This window comes from Triturus cristatus, chromosome 8 (assembly GCF_964204655.1).
Source record: "Triturus cristatus chromosome 8, aTriCri1.1, whole genome shotgun sequence".
Taxonomy (NCBI): domain Eukaryota; kingdom Metazoa; phylum Chordata; class Amphibia; order Caudata; family Salamandridae; genus Triturus; species Triturus cristatus.
In genome coordinates, this window is record NC_140591.1 from 1134715842 (window position 1) to 1134740072 (window position 24231).

The 24231-nt window shown below is 46.3% G+C and overlaps 1 protein-coding gene across 2 annotated transcripts in view; it reads right to left on the reverse strand.

Annotated features, from left to right (window-relative positions):
- The window catches only part of EIF5B (eukaryotic translation initiation factor 5B), a 461059-nt gene that overhangs the window by 367923 nt on the left and 68905 nt on the right, over positions 1–24231 (reverse strand). Inside the window, exons 4-5 of one of the 2 annotated variants that reach the window (XM_085622776.1) lie at positions 20329–21022; positions 1862–2085 (exon numbers count right to left, since the gene is read on the reverse strand). In XM_085622776.1, coding sequence (XP_085478902.1) covers positions 1862–2085; positions 20329–21022 — 918 coding nt within the window. The remainder of the gene's footprint in view (positions 1–1861; positions 2086–20328; positions 21023–24231) is intronic. The other variant, XM_085622777.1, reaches the window with a different exon arrangement.

A 24231-nucleotide genomic window follows, 5' to 3' on the forward strand; every position in this document is an offset into this window, starting at 1 on the left:
TTTAGACCCCATGGGGAGGGGGCCCTGGGGATTCCCGACCTCGACGCAGTTACGATCCCTGCTGCAATGGGACAAGCCGGAATCTGAGAAGCGTTGGTTCTTCATGGAGCGAGCACTGGCAGGATAGTCCCTGTGGAAGGTCCCCTTCCTTGGTAGAGCCTCCAGAGCCCCTGGATTCTACGGTTCACCCAGAGTGCGGGCCACCTTAAAGGCTTGGGATGCCACTGCCACACGCAACACATTGAACACATTCCCATCGCCTCTTACTCCTATCACTGACAATCCAGACTTTACCCCACGCCTTGATCGGGTGGCATTTGGTCATTGGGACAGGGAAGACCGCAGGTCTATAGGACATTTATTCGATGTGGAGGGCCTTTGAGGATTTTAGATCCGATTTCGCTATGCCCGAAACCGAGCGGTACCATTATCTGCAAACACGGCATTGGGTTATGTAACCCCAGGTTCGCCAGGCAGCGGAGAGGCAGCTTACTCATTATGAGCGATGGCTGCTTTCTAAACAATCCAGTAAGCGACTTCTCACAGAACTGTACCACATCGTACACCCCCAGAACACGCAACTAAATCTGCGGGCCTGAGATGGTAGGAAACTGAGCTAGGGCGGACACTGACCCCCAAAGAATGGGCGGATATCCATTATAGGGCGCTACACACAGCGAGCAATATTTCCAGCGTAGAAACAACCACTAAGATAATGGTGTACTGGTACCCCACCCCACTCCCCCCCCCCCAACCCCCCCCCCCCAACCACCTATCTACACAAAAGTGACCCCGGCCGCTCTCCCACCAATGCCCCTTTAGAAACTATGAGCAGACTTAAAAAAGGGCAACATTTTGCTGCCGGACTAGTTCTCGGCCTGAATAACAAATTGCAGCAGCTTTGATGTATTGTCAGCAGCTGGTTTTCAAACAAAGAGACATTTAAAACGTCCTGCCAAGTCTTCTAGGTCATGTATGACAATTATTTAAAGTACCTTTTAAAGTGACTACCTGACAAGGTATCAAAAGTCAGCATATCAGTACCATCTCACACTGCTCCATAGATACAAAAGACTGGAGAGTGGTGGTGCAGCACATTCAAGATAGCTCTCTTTGGAACCCACAACCTTTGCCTTCCTGCCTATTAGCAGACAATAGAAAAGTCCACAAAGAGGAAAATTGACCTCTTCAGCCAAGCTTTGTTTGTATTCTCCTTTTTCCCCCTCTCCATAGCTTAACTAACATTCTGATGCTTTGCAGAGCCTGCACTACTACTTTACAAACATGCACAAGAAAATGAAAACGGGCATCTTATTGGATTCAAATCCAGGATAAAGATGGCTGCTATGAATAGTTTGGTTTATTTACAATAAACTCTTCCACTGATCTCTAAATGCAATGCTTTAAATGTTTTCTTTACGTTCCTACTCAACGAGGGAGTAACTGATTAATGTACTTCTCAGTAAATAATGTGGACCTCAATCAGACTTCCGGGAAACAACTAAAAGAAAATCTGCCCATTCAGTACCTCTGCCTTCTTGCTCAACTCGGTGGAGTGCTCAGCTGTCTGCAGTCTAGGTTTCCACTATTTAAGACAATATTTAAAATAACTAGTAATAGCCAATACAACTTCACTGATGACATTATTCGGTGATACTAATAGAAGCTGTATTATTAGTTTTCTCTCATTTAGTAAATGAATGTTCAGTTATTTATTTACTGCTCTACTGTTATTTATTTTACCTTTTTCATAAAAGGCAGTCTTGTCAAGCTTTACAATAAATGATCAGTACAAAAAAATAAAATCTTGTGTAGGAAAATCAATTTCTAAATCAAATGTTGGTAAAAAGACAGACAGTACCTCCTCCAGGCGCTTGGCTTCTTGCTCCTCTAGTCGTTTAAGGCGCTCTTCCTCTTCTCTCTTTGCTCGTTCCTCTTCCTCTTTAAGTTTGGCAAGTGCTTCCTGCATAGCTTTCACAGTGGCTTTACTGGGTCCTTTTTTCTTTTCTTTGTCTTCTTTTTCTCCCTTTTCCAGTTTCTTTTTCTTCTTATCTTTTTTCTTTTTGTCACCATCATTTTCATCACCTGATAATTGCACATGAAAACAAATTCATTAAAATACTGCTGGTATGTATTAACCACACCGGTACAAACATGTTACTGATCTATAATCATTGTTTCCAAACTTACCAACCTTTACAAACTCGTATGTTTGATCATACCAATTTTCATGAACACTTTAAAGGACATTCCATTAAATTAGGGTCTGAACTTTCAACTGTCACTTAAAACGTCAGATGATACAAAAAACACCAGGCACATTTTTGTTTGCCTTCAGAGAGAAATATATTGCACTAAAAGATTGAACCCATTCAATTTGCCAGTTTTTTTTTAAATATTGATATTGATGCTGCAGATACTTGTATTTAAAATTACTATCTCTGGGGGAGTGCAGCGCTCAAGGGCAGGTTTGGGTAGGAAATTAGGTAAGAGTCTCAGTCAAGTTATTAATAAATTTAGTTTGGATTCAATTCAGTTAATGTTAACTTGGCTAGTAAAGGCATTGTATTGCATAGTAACATTTTTTATAGTGCTTACTACCACCATATGGAGGGCTAAAGCATTTGCCTACACACATAGCCTGCTGCACGGTGTGGGGCATGTGGTTGGAAAAGTGTGGCCTTTGTTGTGATCCTATGTGGAAAGTGATTCCAGGTTGTGCATGATGACTACCGATGTGCGGTCATATGTGTTATGAGGTGCAGTGCTTAGCTATGTGAAGGATTAAGAAGTTTGAGAGATAGGCATACAGTTTATAGTTTTCAGTAGGCTGACAGCTTACAACAGCTTTACAAGTCCCTTTATGGTATTTCTTAATATTATAGTCCATTTACACCTGGTTACTGCGCCGAGTTATCTATTTTGTGATTTTTTATTTAAAGTTTAGGCTTCCAAACTGGTATCAGTTGGAGGAAGAGATGGTGGGAAGATCTGATGGGATGGACTTTATTAATGATCCTGCATTTGACCATCATTGTGACAGGTCAAGAAGTGGTCATAACTTGTAGCTCTTTAGCACCTGCATAGGTGGACTAAATGTGGCAGATACCGTCACATGACCAGTAATGGCTCTGTCTTCTAGTCAAACAATGCAAGAAAATAGTTTTGCAACCAACTACAATCGATTGCATGACCACCAAGTTTTAGATAATCGCATAAGTTCAAGCCGTAAGAGTTATGTATAAATTGCGATTTCGATGTGATTCGAAATCTCTTCAAGGACTCAAAGTCCTTTTGTAAAATAGCCACAATTTCTGCCTCAAGTCAACATCTTTTGCACTGGACCTCGTTGGCCTGCTGTTTTGCATCGAGGGTTGTCGTCAACTTCCTCTTCGATGTAAAAGGTTCCTTGTCCTTCCGATTCTTTCTCTCTCGACTTCTGTCGATCGCTCTTCAGCATCAAAGCGGTCTCAAAGGGTTTGCTTTCCTAGTGTCCTTGGTCTTGAACATTAGGGGCTCTTTTTGCTTTAACCACCCTTCAATTGTATAATATTTCGGCATTTGGGATGAGGGGTTTCGTCCCATTGGGAAGGGGGGTGGAGGGGAGTGTTTTCTTACCTGCTGGTGTCTTTTGGAACCTGCCTCTTTCTCCGCTTCCCTCAATCTTATAAGATCAAAATCCCCCTCCTCAGCTCTCTGTCTGCTCTGGGTTTTCGTCCTTTTCCCCGCTGGTTAGAATGATGACCTCGACATGTGTTTTTGCAGAGACTGAATCATCGCATAGATTCTCAAGATTTTCGGTTGAAATTCGGAGCAGGCCTCGCAACCCTCAGCGCTGTTCTCTTTAGGCAAGCACTAGTTGCACATCTTATGTCAATCTGCGCAAACTTGTGATAACACTGGGGACAAAACTAAAGGGCATATCCTCCATGTTCCCCAAATGCCCTGGAACCCTGAGTGAACGTTCTCCAACTATTTATTTATTTAGGTCACTTATATCGCGCACGAATCATCCCCAAGGGGATCTCTCGGCGCTGGAAAAAGAGGCCAGCAGTCAGAGGGGGGAGAGCCTTAAAAGAGCCATGTTTTGAGCAATTTTTTAAATTGAGCCAGATTCGAACATTGGCGGATTGGTTCAGGAAGGCTGTTCCACAGCTTGGAGGCCAGGTACGAAAAGGAACGACCCCCCATCTTTACCTTCCTAATTCTATGACCACACAGTGTTTTACGATTACTGGATCTAAGCTGCCTTGTGGGTTGATACCATTTAAGTTCATCAGTAAGATAAACCGGCCCCAGTCCATGCAGGGACCTGAAGACCAAACACAGCATTTTAAACTATATGGTCGAGTGTTAGTGGGTCCCTCGATGCAAATCTTGGTTCAGACAATATTTTTTGCTCAACCATGCCTTTTTCTTGATCGTCTACAACTTTCTTTTGCTTTCTGTAGCTCTTTCCTTGATGAATACTTTGACGCAATCTTACATTCTTTGGAGCTCCTTCAAACTGCTTCAAGCCCAAACGGTGGAAAAAAGAATCTACAGGTGGTGATCACGCACAGGAACGTCCAAGATGCATGTCTGATGTCATAGGGGGATGGGCACAGCATCAAATGGTAGTAGACAAAGACGTACACAGTAAAAAAGAAATTTAAAAAAAGAAAAGGAGTGAAAGAGACAATTCCAGGCCCAACCACAAAATAGCGGAATAATACACAGCACGCGAATCGAGACAGGATTCATGCTGCAAAACTTACCCGGACATAGAAAGTTGTGTGCTGGTTGGGCTGTTCTATAAATGTAAACTGTAGATTGAAGTTGAACGAGCTATTATTCTGGGTTCTATCCCAGGGTTGTGGGATAATGTTGTTATCTAGGAAATAGCAACATTTTCACCTCTCTTCTGAAATGTAATGCTCCTGAATGCTTGGAATCTTTTTTTTTTTTTCTTTGATTTTTAATAAAGAACACCAGCTTATCAAGTACATTACAGAGGAGTAATTAGGCAGGTCACGAGATGACAATAGGTAAAATCAATCAATACAAGATGTCATTTCGAAAGTCTAGGGCGAAGGGGGGTCATCACTGCTATGCTTGGAATCCTGGCTGGTGAGTTCCAAAACTTGGCAGCTTGTACAGGGAAAATGTTGCTTTCTTTGGATTTCTTATTAGTATTTTATTTATTTATTTTAAGAGTTTTATATATCGCTGGCTAGACCCAGAGGTATCAAAGCGCTTGAGTAAGATAATATAAACATGGCATACAAGTAGATAAAAGATAATGAAACAACATGCGAAGTATACAGATCAAAATAGATAAACAGGTGCAAGAGGTAAACACTTCAAGTAATTAGGTAGGTGATGTTAAGGAAATGGACAAATAATTGGAGAAATATAACATGGTGATTGGAGATCAAGTGCAGGTCACAGGTTAAGACCCCCAATAATAATTGGGCCAACATGGCATACAATTAGATAAGGAATAATGAAGACAACATGCGGGATATACAAGTCAGATAGATGAACAGGGGCAAAAGCTATACATTTATTTCAGGTAATTAGGTAGATTATGTTCAGGAAATGGACCGGTTTTACTGGCCAAATATAACATGGTGATTGGAGATCAAGTGCAGGTCACAGGTTAGGATCCCCAATAATAATTGAGGAGGTGGATTTTGAGGTCTTTTTTGAGGCTGGAATAGGAGGGGTTACAGCGCAGGTTTTTTGGGAGGGCATTCCAGATGATAGGGACATTATCAAGGAAGGAGCGTGATTGTGTGGATTTCTTTTTATGAAGTGGTGGAATTAGGAGGAGGGTGTTGGTGCTTCTCAGAGTTCATGTGGTGCCTGCAATGAGGAGTTTCTTGGAGAGATACTGCAGAGTGTTTTGTTGGAGGACTTTAAGAGTAATGCAGGCAGTTTTGTAGGCGGATCTGCCTTCAATATGGAGCCATTTAAGAGAATGGAGAGCTGGTACAGTGGTATTATCATCCGTGATGCAAGCCGGGTGTGCAGTGTCAGATTGTTTGTATTGCTTGAATTTAAATTGTATTGGTGGACATTTCCTTAAGAGGCTGTGTACAGGCTCAAGAGTGCCTTGAACTCTGCTCTTCTAGCTACAAGTAGCCAGTGGAGTGATTCTAGGAATACAGTCACACGTTCTCTTGGGTCAAGACAAAGAAGGAGTCATGCAGTAGCATTTTAAATTAGTTGTTTGGTTATGATGAAACTGGAGGTGCCAAGGTAAATGGCCTGTAGGCATAGTGCAGCTTGGAGATTGCCAAGAGAGGATAGCTTGCAGCTTGTGTCGGTATCCAAGGTATGTGAAGCTGCTATGCAGTGTTTTCATCGTGAAGGAGGTGCTCTCTCTGACACTGTTGACATGTGAGATCAAGGGTAGTTCTAAATGTACAATTACCCCAAGGTTTTTTACTTGTCAAAATCATTGGAGGGGCCTTAAGTTCCTTGGGCCATACGGCGGCAGGCTGGCATTTTTGCCAATGTCCTCCGACCACAATCTCTGCATTTAGTTTTTTGGGCTTTCGGTGGTTACATATCATCCATGCATTTATTCTGAAAAGAAAGTCAAGATGTTTTGATTTGAAGTAATCTTCTATGCAATCCATTTTTTTTAATGATTTTCTAACCATCTATATAGTTGTAACAGGTGAGACTGTCTGATATAATTAGCTACAGTAGAGGGGTTAGGTAGATGCTGAATAGCGGAGAGATGAGGGACACCTGAGGGACGATATATTGTTGGATGTACAGAGCAAATGTAACAGGTGGTAGGCCTACCATGCTTTGCCTGTCCCTGCAGTAACAGACAATCCATTTTAGAGCATTTTCATGTATTTCTAGATGAAGCCTTTGTAGGAGTGCGTGGTGGTGGACGCATTCAAATGCTGCCGATAGGTCAAAAAGCAATAGGATGGCAACTTCGCTCTTCTCCACTGTGAGTTATAGGCCACCCCAATTGGATACGATGGCAGACTCTGTGCCTCTGCTTGGTCTGACAATAAATCATTTTACTCCGTAAACTTAGGGCCTTATTTAGATTTCAGCGAATAGAATACTCTGTCACAAAAGTTACTGATATTCGAGTTCTACAGCTCTCCTCAGCAGGACTCCCATCCAAGACCCATTCAGTTCTCATCACAAGACACTGGGCTTGTGGGCGCTGAGGTCACTTCTCTCCTGGCCAAATGGGCTATATGTCCCTCGGATCCTCATCCTCAATCCCCATGGTTTCATCAGCAATCTTTTTCTAGTCGACAAAACTGACAGAGGCTTGTGCCCAGTCACAAGTTTACAAGAGTTCAACATGTGGCTGGTTTACAATCATTACTGGGCTGATACTTCTTTTTTCTTCCTTTCGAAAATCTCACACTGTATATAATTTTTCTATGTAGTATATGTCCATGTATTTTGTGACATGTAAATATTTCAATGTGTGTGCACTTCTAAGTCCTAAATGATAGTTCAAAAGAACTGTTCTGTGTGTATGTAAATATATCTGTGTATATCGCAATAGGTTTGCACTGATCTTTCAAAAAACAGATAAAAAGTATATCGTTGAACATAAAACAAGAGTTTTTGCGCTTTTTTGTTTGGACACAAGGTCTCGCTTTCTCATTTGTTGACTGTTCTCATCTATTTGGAGAGACAGAATTGTAAAATAAGTTCTTTAGATTATTAAGAGTGGCAGAACCACTGTTTCACATATATTATTCCATTTTTGGTCTTTGTTAATTGCTCTCTTTTTCCTAGGAACAGAGTCTGGCAAACAATACACATGATCCAAGAGCAACGGCATGACTCGCGCGACATTAGAGTATGTGGGGACACAAATGCAGGACTACGTTAGAGACTGTTGGTGTCTGATTGGTTGCTGCATGGAGCGGATTGCTTATTGGCTGTTGGACTTTTGTTTCATTCCCAGAGGTTTACGGGAATGGTAGTTTCTATAGGTTTGTGAAATGGCAGCTGTTAATAAAAGCAAAGGAAGAATAGCATAATCCATGCTTAAGTATCCTTAATAGTATTGAGATTTTCCGTTACAATAGCTAGGACATTTTTCGTTGCTAGCAAGTCTGTTTATAAGAAAAAACATGCTGACCTGACTGTAGACTTAAATAGATGACATATTAGCAAAATGTTGTGATGATTTCATGTTTGGATATCTAAAGTTTTGAAAGGTAAACTTGTTGCCCTCTTCAAACGATCCAAAGATATGCATGGCCGTGTAAATACCGGAACTTGAAAAAATACACCATTTTTGAATGTTATAAACTAAGAAAGAAAAATCTTTTTTAGCGTAAGGACAGAAGAATCAGAGTGCATTACAAGCCAAGATGAATCCATTAGGCAACAGCGACTAACTACAGTGCGGCGACAATGAACTACAAAGGGTGGCCAGAGTTTTTGCTATGAAGTGCAGGCATTTAAAAAGAAGTCTGACTGACAGAGGAGAAAGTTTTCCTTCCATATAGGAGTTTAGGGCACTTTGACGCAATTGCTCTAATATCCAGACAAACTGTGATTGTGAAGAGGATTTGCAGCACAGCATTGACAAGGAAAAGGGCCAGAAACCTGAATTGTAGGATTTATTTATACATCCCACAGAATTCTATGTGCTCGATACGAAGGGGCACATTTAGGGAGAATGATAGCTTTTTGGTCTCCCTGATGAACAAGTTACTTACCTTCGGTAACGATATATTTGTAAGAAACATTAGTTAGATTCCTCACCTTAGAATATCCCCAGGCTTCAAGCTGGATCCGGAAAGATTTTGCGTCAGCAATACCCTTGCGCGTCGCTAGGTGTCTCCGCGTCCGTCGTCGTGATCGCCAGAATGACTTGGTCTGAGTACTTAGACGCCACCCTTGCGCGCTGACGTCAGTTCTTGTACATAGCTTTCCGCACCAGGAATGCAGAGCCATGCAAGAGACCGACACTGGTGCCAAAAATCTAGGGCCCTGAAAGGGATGACCTCAACCCTAGATATCGGTTCGCAGAATGGGAAGGATGGGTGGGGCGGTGAGGAATCTAACTAATGTTCCTTACAGATATATCTTTACCAAAGGTAACTTGTTCATCTGAAAGAAACACGTTAGTTAGATTCCTCACCTTAGAATAGATACCCCAGCAATACCAACCCCGGTGGTGGGTCTCCGAACCAAGATCACACCAGAAAGTCCTGGAGAACAGAACGGTCAAAGAAGCCGTCTCTCCGGACTTGGCTGTCCAGGCAATAGTGTTTGGCAAACGTGTGCAGCGAGGCTCACGTTGCTGCCTGACAAATGTCCTGCAAGGGGACTCTCCGGCCCATGGCAGTGGTCGCCGCTGTGGCATGGGCCCTCAGCCCTACAGGAGGTTCCTTTTTAGCTAAGGAATAACAGGCCTCGATACACAAAACGACCCACTGAGAGATGGCTTGCTTGTGCACTGCCCGCCCCTTCTTAGCGCCTACGTAGCCAACAAAGAGTTGGTCGTCCACCCGGAACTGTTTGGTGCGGTCCAGATAGAAGGACAGCGCCCGTTTTAGGTCCAGACGGTGGAGCCTCTCTTCCTCTTTCGAGGGATGCGGAGGCAGAAAGAAGGTGGGCAGTGTAACAGACTAGCCGATGTGAAAGGCAGTTACCACCTTAGGGAGAAAGGAAGGACGAGTCCTGAGAACAACTTTGTCCGGATGGACAGAAAGGAAAGGAGGCTTAGAAGAGAGAGCCTGGAGCTCACTCACCCTTCTAGCAGAGGTGATGGTAACCAGGAAAGCAGTCTTAAGAGTCAGAAGACGAAGGGGACAATTATGAAGTGGCTCAAAGGGAGCGCACATCAGATAGGTCAATACTAGATTCAAATCCCACTGAGGCATTACGAAAGGGACAGGAGGAAACATGCGAGTAATGCCCTTAAAGAATCGAGAAACAACAGGGGATTTAAAAAGAGAAGGCTGATCAGGAAGCCGTAAGAAAGCAGAAATAGCCGAAAGGTATCCCTTGAGGGTGCCCAGAGCAGAGCCCTGCTGGGCCAGGGAAAGAAGGAAGAGGAGAACATCAGAAAGAGGGGCGGAAAGGGGATCCACAGCCTTTGCTGTGCACCATGCCACAAATCAGGCGTATACCGATTTTTTGGAGAGACACCTGGCCGCCAGAATAACATTACAGACTTCAGGAGGCAAGTCAAATGGCATCAACTGCCGCCGCTCAATCTCCACGCATGGAGGTGGAGGCGGGACAGGTTCGGGTGGAGGACCATCCCCTGCTGCTGCGACAGAAGGTCCTCCTAAAGAAGCAGTCGAATCGGGGGATCGATCGATAGAATGAGTAGCTCGGGATACCAGTATCTTCGTGCCCAATCCGGAGCCACAAGGATGACTTGGGCCCGGTCGCGCCTGATCTTCTTCAGCACTCTGGGCAGAAGTGGTATAGGCGGAAAGTCGTACAACAGACTGCAACTCCACTCGCGACGAAAAGCGTCTCCGAGAGAGTGCCGCCTTGGAAATTCCAACACGCAGAACCGCTGACATTGTGCGTTCTCTTCGGTGGCGAATAGATCTAACCAAGGCTCTCCCCACTGCCAAAAGAGGCCTTGCGCCACGTCGGAGATCAGACGCCATTCGTGATCCATCATCCACCGGCAGCTGAGTCCGTCCGCCCTGGCGTTCAGAGAGCCCGCCAGGTGTTGAACCACCAGGGTGATGCCCTGATGTTCCAGCCATGACCAGAGGCGCAGAGCCTCCTGACAAAGGGTCCACGACCCCACCCAACCTGTTTGTTGCAATACCACATGGCAGTGGTGTTGTCCGTGAACACCTGCACTACACTTCCCCGAACAGAGGGAAGGAATGCCTTCAGTACAAGCCGGATCGCCCGCAGCTCCAATAGGTTGATATGGAGCCAGGACTCCGCCGTAGACCAGAGGCCTCTGATCTCCACCTCTCCCATGTGGCGCCCCCAACCCAAGAGGCACGCATCCGGCACTACTGAGTGCTCCGGTTGGGGAAGGGAGAGGGATCTGCCACTGACCCAATCGCGGTCCGTGAGCCACCACTGCAACTGTCTTGCAGTGCCCTCCGAGATCAAGACATGGTCGGACAGGTTGCCTCGATGCTGGGCCCATTGAAACTTCAGGTCCCACTGCAGAGCCCACATCCGCCACCTGGCGTGATGTACCAGCAGGATGCAGGAGGCCATCAGACCCTGAAGCCGCAGCACCAACCTGACCGAAACCCGGGATAGAGGCCGAAAAATTGGAATCGGAGCCTGAATATCCCGGACCCGCTGGTCCGGAGGATAGACCCGGAACTGCGCCGAGTCCAGAACCGCTCCAATGAAGAGGAGCGTCTGGGAGGGACTCAGATGCGACTTTGGCACATTGATGGAGAACCCCAGCAAATGCAGGAGGTCGGCCGTAGTCTGGAGGTGGGAGACGACTGCCTGGGGCGAGCCCGCCTTCAACAGCCAGTCGTCGAGATAGGGGAAGACTGGAACCCCTTATCTGCGAAGGTGAGCTGCGACCACCGCCATCACTTTCGTGAACACCCGAGAGGCACTGGTGAGGCCGAAGGGGAGCACGTTAAACCGAAAGTGCTCGTGGCCTCCCGTGAACCGCAGGTAACGCCGGTGGGCCGGCAGGACGGGGATGTGGAAATAAGCGTCCTGCAAGTCCAACGCTACCATCCAGTCTCCAGGATCTAGGGCAGCCAGAACCTGAGCTAAGATGAGCATCTTGAACTTCTCCTTCCGAAGGAAGGCGTTGACGCTCCTGAGGTGCAAGATAGGGCGTAGGCCCCCTATGCCCTTCTTGGGAACCAGAAAGTAGTGGGAGTAACGACCCCGACCTACTTCTGGGCCAGGAACGCGCTCAATGGCCCCCTTGGCCAAGAGGGCCGTAACTTCCTCCTGCAGAAGTTGCAAGTGATCCCCCGACATGCGATGGTACTGCGGTGGCATGGCTGGAGGGGTCGTCTCGAATGGGAGGGAGTAGCCCCATCAGACGATTTGCAGCACCCACCTGTCCGATGTGATGGTACGCCAGTGGAGCAGGTGATGGCGAACTCTGCCTCCCACTGGCGTGGAATGGGCCTGAAAGCTCGGACTAGGAGGGCTTTGAGGCGGATGCTGCTGGGGTAGATGTGGACGGACCGGCTCGTTGTCCCCCTGCTCCGCCTCGGCGGAATCCACGTCCGCGACCGTGTTGAGGCTGGTTCTGCGGCCTGTAGCTAGACGGACGTGAGGGGGCGCCCCTTCTTTGGCCACGAAAGGGGCGAAAAGCGGAAGTTTGCGGGCGCGGGCCGAAAGGCCCAAGGACTTGGCCGTAGCCCTGGAGTCCTTTAAGCGCTCCAGCGCACTATCCGCTTTGTCACCAAAAACGCGACTGCCATCGAAGGGCATGTCCATGAGGGTGCTCTGGACATCCCCGGAGAAACTCGTGGACCTCAGCCAGGCGTGGCGACGAATCGCCACTGTGGTTACAATTGCACTGCCTAGCGAGTCCATTGTGTCCAGTCCACATCGGATTGTATACCGTGTCGCATCCTGCCCCTCGGCAAGAGCCTGGGCGAGCCGTGTCCGGGCCTCCTCCAGACACTGGGGCAGCACGTCCTCCACCGTATCCCACAGAGTGGGAGTAACGGTCCAAAAGGCACGCGGTGTTGATAGACCGCAACCCCAAACTAAGGGAGGAGAACAGTTTCTTCCCAAACTTTTCTAACCTTTTGGATTCCCGATCCGGGGGAGCGTACGGGAAGGAGGTCTGGGAGGTAGAGGCCTGGATAACCAGACTCTCGGGCGTGGGGTGCACCGACAGAAAACTGGGGTCGCCCGGTGCAGGGCAGTGGCGCCGGGCCACGTTCTGGTCCACAGGAGGAACTGTGGAGGGCTTGGACCAGGTGCCCTTCAGAATGTCAGTCAGTGCTTCACTGAACTGCAGTAGAGGTTCCGAGGAGCTTGCCGGCAGTTGAAGCACTTCAGTGAGGAGATTAGTCCTCACGGCCACAGCAGGCAGCTCCAGCCCTAGGGCTTCGGCCACCTTGCGCAGCACCACAGAATACGTAGCACCTTCCTCCGTAGCCACGGATGGAGGAGAGATGAAGCCAGTGTCAGGGGAGGTATCAAGACCACTGGCATCCCCCAGTTAGTCTGCCCAGTCCTGAGATAACTGGCCCTGCCGTGCCAGAGGGTCCTCAGACCCCTCCCAGTCGTCTCTGTCATTCAACTCCTGGTATACAGGTGGAAGGGTCGGAGCCGGGCGGAAGATGAACCTGATCCGGGAAGAGCATACCCTTTTAGTCACTTTTTGACTAAACTTTTTTAACTCTTTTGGTTCTATTTCCGGGACTAAACCGGGGAACGGCGTCGTCCGAGGGTGGCACCAGAGGGATCGGCGCCGGCGGAACGGGTCGTAAGGTCGACCGGGATCCAGACCTGGATCCCGCGGGGGCCTGCGGCTTCGGGACCGGAGTCGACGACGGCGCCTGAGCCGCCGACTAGCGAGGCCTCCCAGTCGAGCCCGCGGGGCCCGAAGGCGCGCCAGCAGGCGTCAACGACGGAGCCAGGCTCCTCATGGTCATGAGGAAGTCACTGATCTCCGCCGGAGTCGCGTCAGACCCAGGGACCGGAGGGTATGGGGTCGGACGGGACTCCTGCGGCTCAGACGGAGCCGCGCGGGTGGTGCCACCCGAACCCTCAGCCGAGTCGCGGACCGGCGAGGGGAGTCAAAAGAGCGAAGTCACCTCTTCCACTTCTTACTGTGCCTCGACTTCGACCCCCGACGAGCGGTGTAGGGTGCAGCTCCGCTCACGGTCCCGGTCTAGGAGGAGGTCGAGGGACCGTGAGCAGCGCGGAGCAGACTGGCATCCCCCAGTTAGTCTGCCCAGTCCTGAGATAACTGGCCCTGCCGTGCCAGAGGGTCCTCAGACCCCTCCCAGTCGTCTCCGTCATTCGACTCCTGGTATACAGGTGGAAGGGTCGGAGCCGGGCGGAAGATGAACCTGATCCGGGAAGAGCATACCCTTTTAGTCACTTTTTGACTAAACTTTTTTAACTCTTTTGGTTCTATTTCCGGGACTAAACAGGCGAACGGCGTCGTCCGAGGGTGGCACCAGAGGGGTCGGCGCCGGCGGAGGGGTCGTAAGGTCGACCGGCGTCGACCGGGATCCAGACCTGGATCCCGCGGGGGCCTGCGGCTTCGGGACCGGAGTCGACGACGGCGCCTGAGCCGCCGACTCGCGAGGCCTCCCAGTCGAGCCCGCGGGACCCGAAGGCGCGCCGGCAGGCGTCAACGACGGAGCCAGGCTCCTCATGGTCATGAGGAAGTCACTGATCTCCGCCGGAGTCGCGTCAGACCCAGGGACCGGAGGGTATGGGGTCGGACGGGACTCCTGCGGCTCAGACGGAGCCGCGCGGGTGGTGCCACCCGAACCCTCAGCCGAGTCGCGGACCGGCGAGGGGAGTCAAAAGAGCGAAGTCACCTCTTCCACTTCTTACTGTGCCTCGACTTCGACCCCCGACGAGCGGTGTAGGGTGCAGCTCCGCTCACGGTCCCGGTCTAGGAGGAGCTCGAGGGACCGTGAGCGGCGCGGAGCAGACTGCCGGCTCTCGAGCAGCTTGCGGGACCGCTCCCGCCTAGCCTTCGAGGTCAAGGCCCGGCAGTCGAGGCATGACTCGGCATCGTGGTCGGCCCCAAGGCAATAGAGACACCGGCGGTGGTGATCCGTAACCGACATCAGTCGCTTACAGGCGTCACAAGGTTTGAATCCAGGCATCCTCTACCGGCACCAGAGTCGAGGTCGACTGGAAATAGAACCAAAAGAGTTAAAAAAGTTTAGTCAAAAAGTGACTAAAAGGGTATGCTCTTCCCGGATCGGCGCTAAGTGGCACGGAAACAAGAAGAACTGACGTCAGCGCGCGAGGGCGGCGTCAGAGTACTCCGACGACGTCATCCCAGCGATCACGACGCCGACGATGGACGCGGAGCCGCAGACGACGCCTAGCGACGCGCAAGGGTATTGCTGACGAAAAATCTTTCCGGATCCAGCCTGACGCCTGGGGATATTCTAAGGTGAGGAATCTAACTAACGTGTTTCTTTGAGATATGGACGGGCAAGCGAAATGGAGTAGGCCGGAGAGTCCTGAAGCTGAATAAAGAAGTGGGGGTCTCCATCTTCCTGACACAGCACTATATGGCGCACAGCTGCAGCAGGATGTCACCAAGGGCCAGATGTACGACCCTAAATTGCATGCGCAAACGGGTTTGCGACCCGTTTGCGCAAGTAAAATGGCCCAGGCCATGTACAATTCCTAAATAGTGAGTTGCATTTTATTTGCTACTCGCTATTTAGGAATTGCGAGTCACAATTAGGAAGGGGCGTTACCTTCCTAATTGCATCCGCAAATCAATGTACGAATGTTTTGTGACCTCAATTGCGGTCGCAAAACACTCGCAAATTACCACCCTCTTCAAGAGGGTGGTAACGCAGTCGCAATTTGAAAGGGGAACAGGGGACCCCTTCCACTTTGTGACGGTCTCTAAACATATTTTTTAAGGGCAGGCAGTGGTCCCAGGGACCACCATCTGCCCTTAAAAAGTGAAACAAAAACGTTTTTTGGGTTTTTTTAGGTCTCGCTGAGCCAGGGCATGCGCTGCTCCGAGACATTAGTAATCGGGGATTTCAAAGTGCTGCCTGGTGGCCTAGCGCTTGCGTTCACGCGAGCGCGCAGCCGCCATCATTTTTTTTCCTATCACTTTTGTGCGGCCGTGTCACTGTCATGGCTGTGCGTCTATCGGCTTCATTTTCCTTTCACTTTCGCGCGGTCGTGTCACTTTCGCGGCTGTAGCTAGTTATATTACGTTGCATGTTCTTGCAATTAAATGATACGTTTGCAAAGCAAAAAATGATCACATATCTGTAATTTTCTCAGTCCATCAGATCTGCATTAAGAACTTTTGAAAATAGTAGAACGAAAATGGTGCCTGTCTCAGGTTTGAAAATCTATAGCGCCAAGGACCCGGAGACCTGCTCAGTTGAACGGCTATGTCAGTTGCCCTAGTTCAATCACTGAAGCCATTACCATCAGCCCCATAAATGTAGACTTTGAGTTTTACAGCTTACCAGGCGCCAGGATAGGAGTTGGGGATGGATAATACTTGATGCCTGTGGGAAGGAGCTCAGTGACATGAGACTCCTAGAGGTAAGAATATTCAGTTACTTATTAGTCCAGCTCTTTACATTTCTCCTTACATTTAAATGTTTGGGGGCGATTAACAAGCATACGAAAACTAAGAACATGACACACTCTGGGAACAGCAACAGCCAGGTGAAAATTAGCATCTATAATTGTGAACATCTATGCTTTCTTAACCAATATGAAGAATCCCACAAGGATGCTCTGATATTCTTGAAAGGGGAATGTTTATGCAGACACCCACATGCATTTGTGCATACTTCCACTCACTCATACAAGCACATTCACAGACATACACAAGAATACTCACTCTCTCTGTCTCTCTCTCCATGGCTAGAACATCCCTACATTTCTAGGACAAGGGGGACAAGTGGGTGTGTGTTAGTAGGGGCAGAATTCAGATATGAATCATTTTAGGTGGCACTCGGTGAAAAAGCAAATAAAAATAATCCTCCTGTGGTTTTTATTTAACTCTTGTATGATCAATCTAAAGACTAAGAACACTCATAAATGATCGGATTCCAATGCCAGAGGGTACTAGAACAAAGGAGTTGGTCACAATATAAGCAAGCATTGTAAAATGATCGTGTCTTGAATTAACAAGCATTGGCATAGCCAATAGGTCTCGCCTTTGGGACCTTATAACTGTTTAGCCATGCAACAGTTGATGTTGATGCACCAAGGATATTGTGCTGCATAACTAAATACTTATAAGGTCCCAAAAGCGAGACTCATTGTCTATGCCAATGCTTGTTTTTAAATGCAGGCCGTTTTCCTTTAAGGAAAGCAGGCTGCATTTAAAAAAATAAAATGCTTTATTTAAAAGCAGTCTCAAACATGGTGGTCTGCAGAGTCCAGCAGGCCACCATACCTGGAAGGCCCCGTCATTCACGATGGACTCGCAAATTGCGAGAGGCACATTAATATTAACGAGCCTCGCAATTTGCGACCCCGTTGGGAATCGCAAACAGTGTTAAACACACTGCTATACATGGCAAATTGCACCTCGCAAATTGCGACTCGCAAATGAGCCGCAATTTGCAAGGTGCAATTTTGCTGGTCGTACATCTGGCCCCAAGTGGTTTGCGGAGGAGACAACTGGGGAGTGGGGGGGTTAGACTCTTAGCTGAACTTCTGGAGCGGCAAGCCTCCCAGTATGCCTAACACCAGGTGATAGACAGAAATCCAGATGTCCATATAGTGCAGCAGTTGACTAATGCATGGGAGACAATGGTAAATATTATTATGCGCTGACCTCCATTCTACAAAGAGTTTGCGGTCTGGTAGTTGCAGCCAATTTTAAAGATTAACTGAGGCATGACAATGGCAAGATGGAGGATGCGAGACCTTGGGCAATTTATTCTCGGGAGACAGCTGCATCACATTAGCAGAGCCACAGAAAACGTTTGGTGTGGGCCCCGCTCAGTTCCTGCAATTCGCCAAATTGACAAGGACGGTTAAAGAAATATGGGCAAGTTTTCCAGCTTCTCCAGAAGGGTCGCGGACAATGAAGGTCCTGTTTAGATTCACCCTGGACAACAACCTCTCCCTCAAAGAACACATTGCCAAAAAACAAAGAAAGCCTGGTATCAGCCATCTTCTGAAGAAAGAGAAACAGTTTCTTCCAGAAAGCATCTTCACTTAACTGCTATTAAAGCCTTTGTACTCTTGCATCTGAATGGTGGTAACACCCTACTCCACACTGGCACCCCTTAGGGCATCCTAGAGGCAGCTGCACTGAAGAAATAGGATCACATCACGCCCTCCCTGATTGGACTCCATTGGCTTCCTTTGCCTGCCTTCATCATCTGTAAAACCAACTGCATCATTTACAAAGCCATCACAACCATCACCCCCCACTTATGTAGCAGAAGAGTTCACAATGGCTGGTGGTTCTCAGCACAATGCCGGCCTGGACGCCATCAGACTACAGACTAAAAAGTGTAAAAAAATAAAAAGATAAGACAACTGGCCTTTGACATCTATGCACCAAGCAAATGGAACAACATCCCCCATATTTATCAAGACAGCCTATACGCTGCATCAATTTAGGAAAGAGTTGGAGACAAACCTTTTTCTAAGGACACTACATCACAATGCATTAACCGTCCACATCTCAGCTTCCTCTCCTCTTCCTCACCGACTTTAAACTTGCCTTTGAGCATATAGAGCACTACATAGGTTTGTGCTATAAAAAATACCACATGCATGTATATACTGAGAATTCACAGTGCAAGCATGGGGTAAGGATGTGTCAGAGCGGGTACTCATAGAAGAGAGGAGGATGTGAGAAGTCAAGATGGATGAAATAGTAGATGACCTGATAACATGGACTAAGATGCTGCATGAGTTGGTAAATCCTGTAGTGGCAGAAACCTTAACGGAGAATGCGAGAGCAAAAGATCAAAATCTGTGGCAAGACAAAACATGAGGGCCGCAAATACGTGAATGACCATGGACTGGGGAGGGCCCCGCCCCACCCTCACATTCGTGCATATCACTGCCTAAATAATATGTTAATATGGATGTGTCCCAACCTACAGTATCAAGATGTTAATGAAAAGAGTGTGGGACTGCACCGTGACTCTACTGCATATACAACAGCTATTAGTCAAGTTGTCATTAAGATATAAACATCCTATTTCTATATATTTTCTCTGCAACTTTTAAGCTGGTTTTATTCTAGCTAACTGAAAAATTAAAATAAAGATTTTTTTCCAAAAAATAGTATGATTTAGTTTTACAGTCTTACTTCCGAGCATTTAGTATTGAAGTGTGTAGGGTGAGGTGTCTTCTGTACTTTAATTTTTATTATTTATCATCCTCTGGTAACAACAGCCTTTCATAACCTGTCATTAGTGAGGAAATCAAAGCAGCAGTTTCATGACCTAATTCAATAATTGTACGGATATCATGACCTAATTCAATAATTGTACGGATATTTATAGAAATTGTTTCCATTCAATATTTTAATTTCCCATATTTAATTGGATATTAGGAATGATCCTATGCTCCTGCTGGATACATTTAATGATAAACTGTAAGGGGTCTCAAATTAAATTTGCCCTGAAGGGATGTAAAAAGCTTTTTTTTTAACAGATATTATTTTTCATCAGTTATTCATCAAATACAATCGCATGTCACTCTTTCATTAAGGGATGTAAAAAGCTTATTATAGACAAGACCCAATCCATAGCTTTTATCTGACCTTCTCCAGCTAAAGCACCCGAGCAGAAGAGTGGAACTATGTTAGAGGAAGCCTTTATGGCCAACGCTAAGGACTGCTGTACTGAAAATTGTAAACTGTACAGACCAAAACAAACATGCTCCACTCATTCATAAGCAATGCTGCAAATAGTTCAAGGACTTTTTAAGATCTACAGAGAGCTCCCAATTTTGTCAGACTTCAACTGCAACACTGACCTTAATCAGGAGTTAAAGACTATGTATTGCTTTTTGTGGAAGAAACCCATTTTCATGATATTATTGTCAAGGAGACTCCGAGACGTCAATCAAATAAGGTCAACAAAACCCTCATGAATGTCAGTTTAAACTTTGGTATACTTTTATCATTGGTCTTGTTCAGAGTAACTCCATTGTGTCAGTCAGAATCCTAACTTGAAGTGCCCATTGCAACATATTTGAAAAGGCTTATCGGACCAGGGCCACCAGCCAACGATGGTGACAAATGTAATACTAGAGACCACTATCAGGTTTGGCCTACCTGAATCCCGTCCATCTTTACACTTTTTAAAAGTAGGAAGGCATGCTGTATGTAGCCATAAGTTCACTGTTGCAAGAAGCCAGCAACTTCAAGCGTGCATAGTCTCAGGCACACATTCTACATCTTATACTACAATGAAAAGGAGCCAGTTGCAGCATTTGTGAGATTTGATGAAGTGTGTCATGGTGATCCTCCAGACAATGTGTTTTACATCATACTCACAATTCTAGGAAATAAAACCTAGTTTGTAATCTGCCTCAGACACCTATTTCCTCTGAACACAATAGTGTCTATTCTACGCCAGTAAAAAAGCAGTTACAAAAAACGCCCTAAAAATAAAGCTGGCAATTCTATTTTTTACATGAATATAAACAACTGTCTCTATAAAGAGTTAAAAACACAAATCAATTACTCACCTTCAGCAGCCTCAACATCTACAATTTCTTCTGAGACAACAGCAGGAGCTACATCTACAGCTACTTTGGGCTTTGGCTCTTTTTTCTGAGAGGTTTCCTCTTGTGCTGGCTTCGGAAGATCCTTTGCTTTTGGCTGTTCACCTTTTAAACTCTCCGCCTCCTCTTTCTCCTTCTGTTTTTTCAGTTTAGCCCGTTCCTCTTCACGTTTCTTTCGTTCCCGCTCCTTTTTCTCTGCCTTCTTCTGAGCCACAGTTTTCATTTTGAATGAGGTTTCATCTTCCTCATCACCACTGTCAGCTTGCTGGAGTGGCTTGCCTTTCTGGTTCTTCTTTTGCTCCTTTTTAGTTTCTGGAAACTCATCAGAATCATCACCACTCCCTCCAGATGAGTCTGGCTTCTTTTGCTCTTTACCTTTTTTAGCAGGAGCTTCATCCTCCTCGGAAAGGTCCATCTTCTTGTTGGATTGTTGGTTTTTCCCTTTAGTTTTCTTACCAGGTTTATTATTATAATCGCTGTCATCATCAGAAACATCCTCTTTTGGTTTCTGGGTCTTTTTTGACTTTGTATCTTTGTTGTCCATGTCATCGCTGTCATCATCATCATCATTTAAAGTACTTTTCTTGCCCTTCTGCCCTTTCTTCTTCTTGTCCTGTTTGGGTGGTTGAACAGCAGGTTCTTCGTTTTCTGCTTTCTGCTAAGATGAAAACAAGAAAGTAAAACCTGTTAACTTGCCACTTCAAATCAAAGTGTTAAAACCAACTACTCAACTGGCAAATTAGTTTTTTTAAATTCTAGAGAAACGCGAACAGTAGGACCACACGCTGGCTTGGGGATTGATTGAATATGTACAGTCGAGTGGACCTTTGGGAGCTCTTCACGCCCCCTCCCTCCCCCTGCACCAGCCCCCTGTGTCTAGTCTATCTATCACTAATGTATGAAAGGGCACACAGGTGCGACTGTGCGTTACCTCACTGTTTTTCTTCCTTGTACCCCTACCCCCACTGTCATATCCACCCCCATCCCTCTCCCCAGGATGACCTGCCCCTCCTCTCCTACTGCCCCCTGTTTTGGCGGAGGCACACTACCCACACTGGAATATCTCCCCTTGGGGGAGACAAGACATTGCCATGCTGCAACCATGTTTGAATTGTTTGACTGTTTGTTGTTAGGCTGTTTCCTCTCTTTTTTATAACTGCATATGTCATAACATTGAAAATGGGAATGAAGAACACAATTTTTAAGGGAAACGCTGACAAAAAAGTTCAACTGTTGATGACAGCTCAACAACTGTATAAATAGTTCACAGTATTTCCTTTTATTATGAAAAGTATGGACAAAATAGTCTGAAGACAAAATCACATCTATGAGCAGAGGTCTGCTAATCACACAATAGAATGTTAAAGACAATTATTGGGTGCGACGTGAAAACCAAGGAACAATACATTTGTACAAAGGTGACATGAGAAAGACCACAATGCCCATCGGATAACTTGCTCTGAAGTGGCACAGGGAGACCTTTATTAAGCATCCAAAATCAGAGTGACCTTTTTGTTTGTCATGATCCAAAGTCTTCGCTGGCCCTTCAAATATTCCTAACTCAGAAAAGCATCTGTCTGAATGATCAAGAGCATGTGTACAGAAAACTATAAAAACACAAGTATTTCAGAGGCTCAGACGGCTCTCAAGAGGTCCCTGTTCTGAGCCTCATTTGAGATTGCATCTAAAATATTTAAGACTGAGGGTATAAACTGGTGGCATGTATTGAGCTCTGGAACATAGCTCACAAGCCTTGCCCTTGTTCAATCCAAGGACCTGCCCATTTTACCTACTAGCCCTTGAAGTTCAAAACCATAATAATTAATTTGGGGAAATTAGGTAACTTCCCGAAACCTTACCACTATCTCCATGTTGATCACAAAAGGTTCTATTCACAAATAATTCTGTTCTACTAGGATCATGTACAGCCTAAGGACAGTTTGCTTTATTAACGGGCACTGGTATACTAGCACCGTGTTCTCTCCACATTCATCAATACTTGCTACACTTTGAAGATGGATCTTAATCCTGAGGCACAATTACTGCATACTACCAGGCGCATTGAAGGACTAGCCTAAACTGCAATAAAAATAATGAGCACCAAAAGACTTACAATCAAAAGGCCGATGTCAGTCTGTGAAAAAGAAAAAAATAAGGGCTCAGCAAGTAAAGGAGCCAGATTATACAGTCAGTGGCACACCAAAAAAGCTAAATTTCTTCAGCTTTTTACGATGAGGATTGTGATCAGATGTTATTGCAGAAGAAAAAATTATTTGTTTCACTTGCGTCATTCGAGAGACGCGACAGAACTGTGAAGTATGGTAACTGTGAACTGGAATAACAGAAAAAGCATTTGGAAGTTGAGTAGACAAGCCGATCTTTGGGCACACTGCAGCTAATAGCAACCTTCTGACTTAACCCTATTTATTTGAATAGAATTTTATATCACCTATTAATTTCAGTTATATTATTAAAGGGGTTCAACCATCACTGTTTTGCCTATCTTGATGGCTTTGTGCTATAGGCCCAAATTGCAAATACTTCAATAAACTTTAATCGTCCCACTAAATGGGCCACCAATAGTTGCCGCATTTTAAATGAAAGTCACTGAGGAGCAGAACTTCACTAATATGGGGTTGAGTGGGCAGGGACAAATCAAATAAACAGACTAGCTTTTGCATTTAACAGAAATGGCAAAGGACTTGTGTCAAACACAAATTATTTATTTGTGCTATCAGGGCAACATGGACCTTACCAAAAAGGGCCATCAAATGCCCTATAAGACTGATATAGTAGAGCACCACTAAATAAAACGAGAGATACGACTCTAAACACACTAATCACCAGTTACTCTGTACACACCGCTCACCCTGGACTCACACTGGCACAAGGCTCACTCTGATTACACAGACACATACCAGCACACCGCTCCCCCTGCAATCTCATAGGTACATTGCTCACCCTTTACTCACACACGAAGAACTATTGCTCGGCCAGCTACACATTGCTCACTTGCACTCCATACACACTGCAGTCTATACAGACTCCGCTCACCCTTTACTCTCACAGGTTCAATTCTCAGCCTACACTCAAAGTCACACTGCTCAACACCTGCTTACTCTGCACTTGCACGAGAAAGGAAGGGAAAGCTGCCTCATTGATAGAAGATGAGAAGATGAGATATGGAAGAGGTGTGAAAAAGAATGAGAGAGAATGGAGACAAAAGAAGTACAATGTGAGGGTTAAAAGATGGGGCAGGGTATAGGGAGGGGGAAAGCAAAACAAGTGACATACAAAGTTATCCATGGATCAGAGAGAATGTGGAGATAAGAGTTTGTGGGCAGAATGGGCAGATGAAAAGAGGAAAGTGAGAAGCACACAGGTAACTGATAGAGCTATCACTGCCAGACACAGTTAACCTAAGGGTCCAAGAGATCTGTTTAGCTCTCCTCTCAGAAGGCGATTCCCTGCATGCTATGCTGTCTTCCATTTGACTCCGGCCTCAAGGCTGCATCACCTGTAATGTAATGTAATGTAATGTAAAAATTACTTATAAAGCGCGGCATTCACCGGACGGTTTCTTGGCGCTATTCACTTTATTCAGCAAGAGACAGAAAGCGGGGAGAGAAGAATTTATGAGTAAATGCCATGGAAGAGGTGGGTTTTTAGGAGAGACCTGAAATGAAGGTGAAAGGGAGAAAGTCTTAGTTCCAGCGGCAGAGAGTTCCAGAATGAGGGTGCCAAAAAGGAAAATCTGAGACCTCCGTGTTTTTTGCGCTTGAAGCGGGGAGTCTGAAGGAGCCCAAGATGAGAGGAACGGAGGTTCCTGGAGGGGGTATAAGGATGCAAGAGGGAGGAAATAAAGGA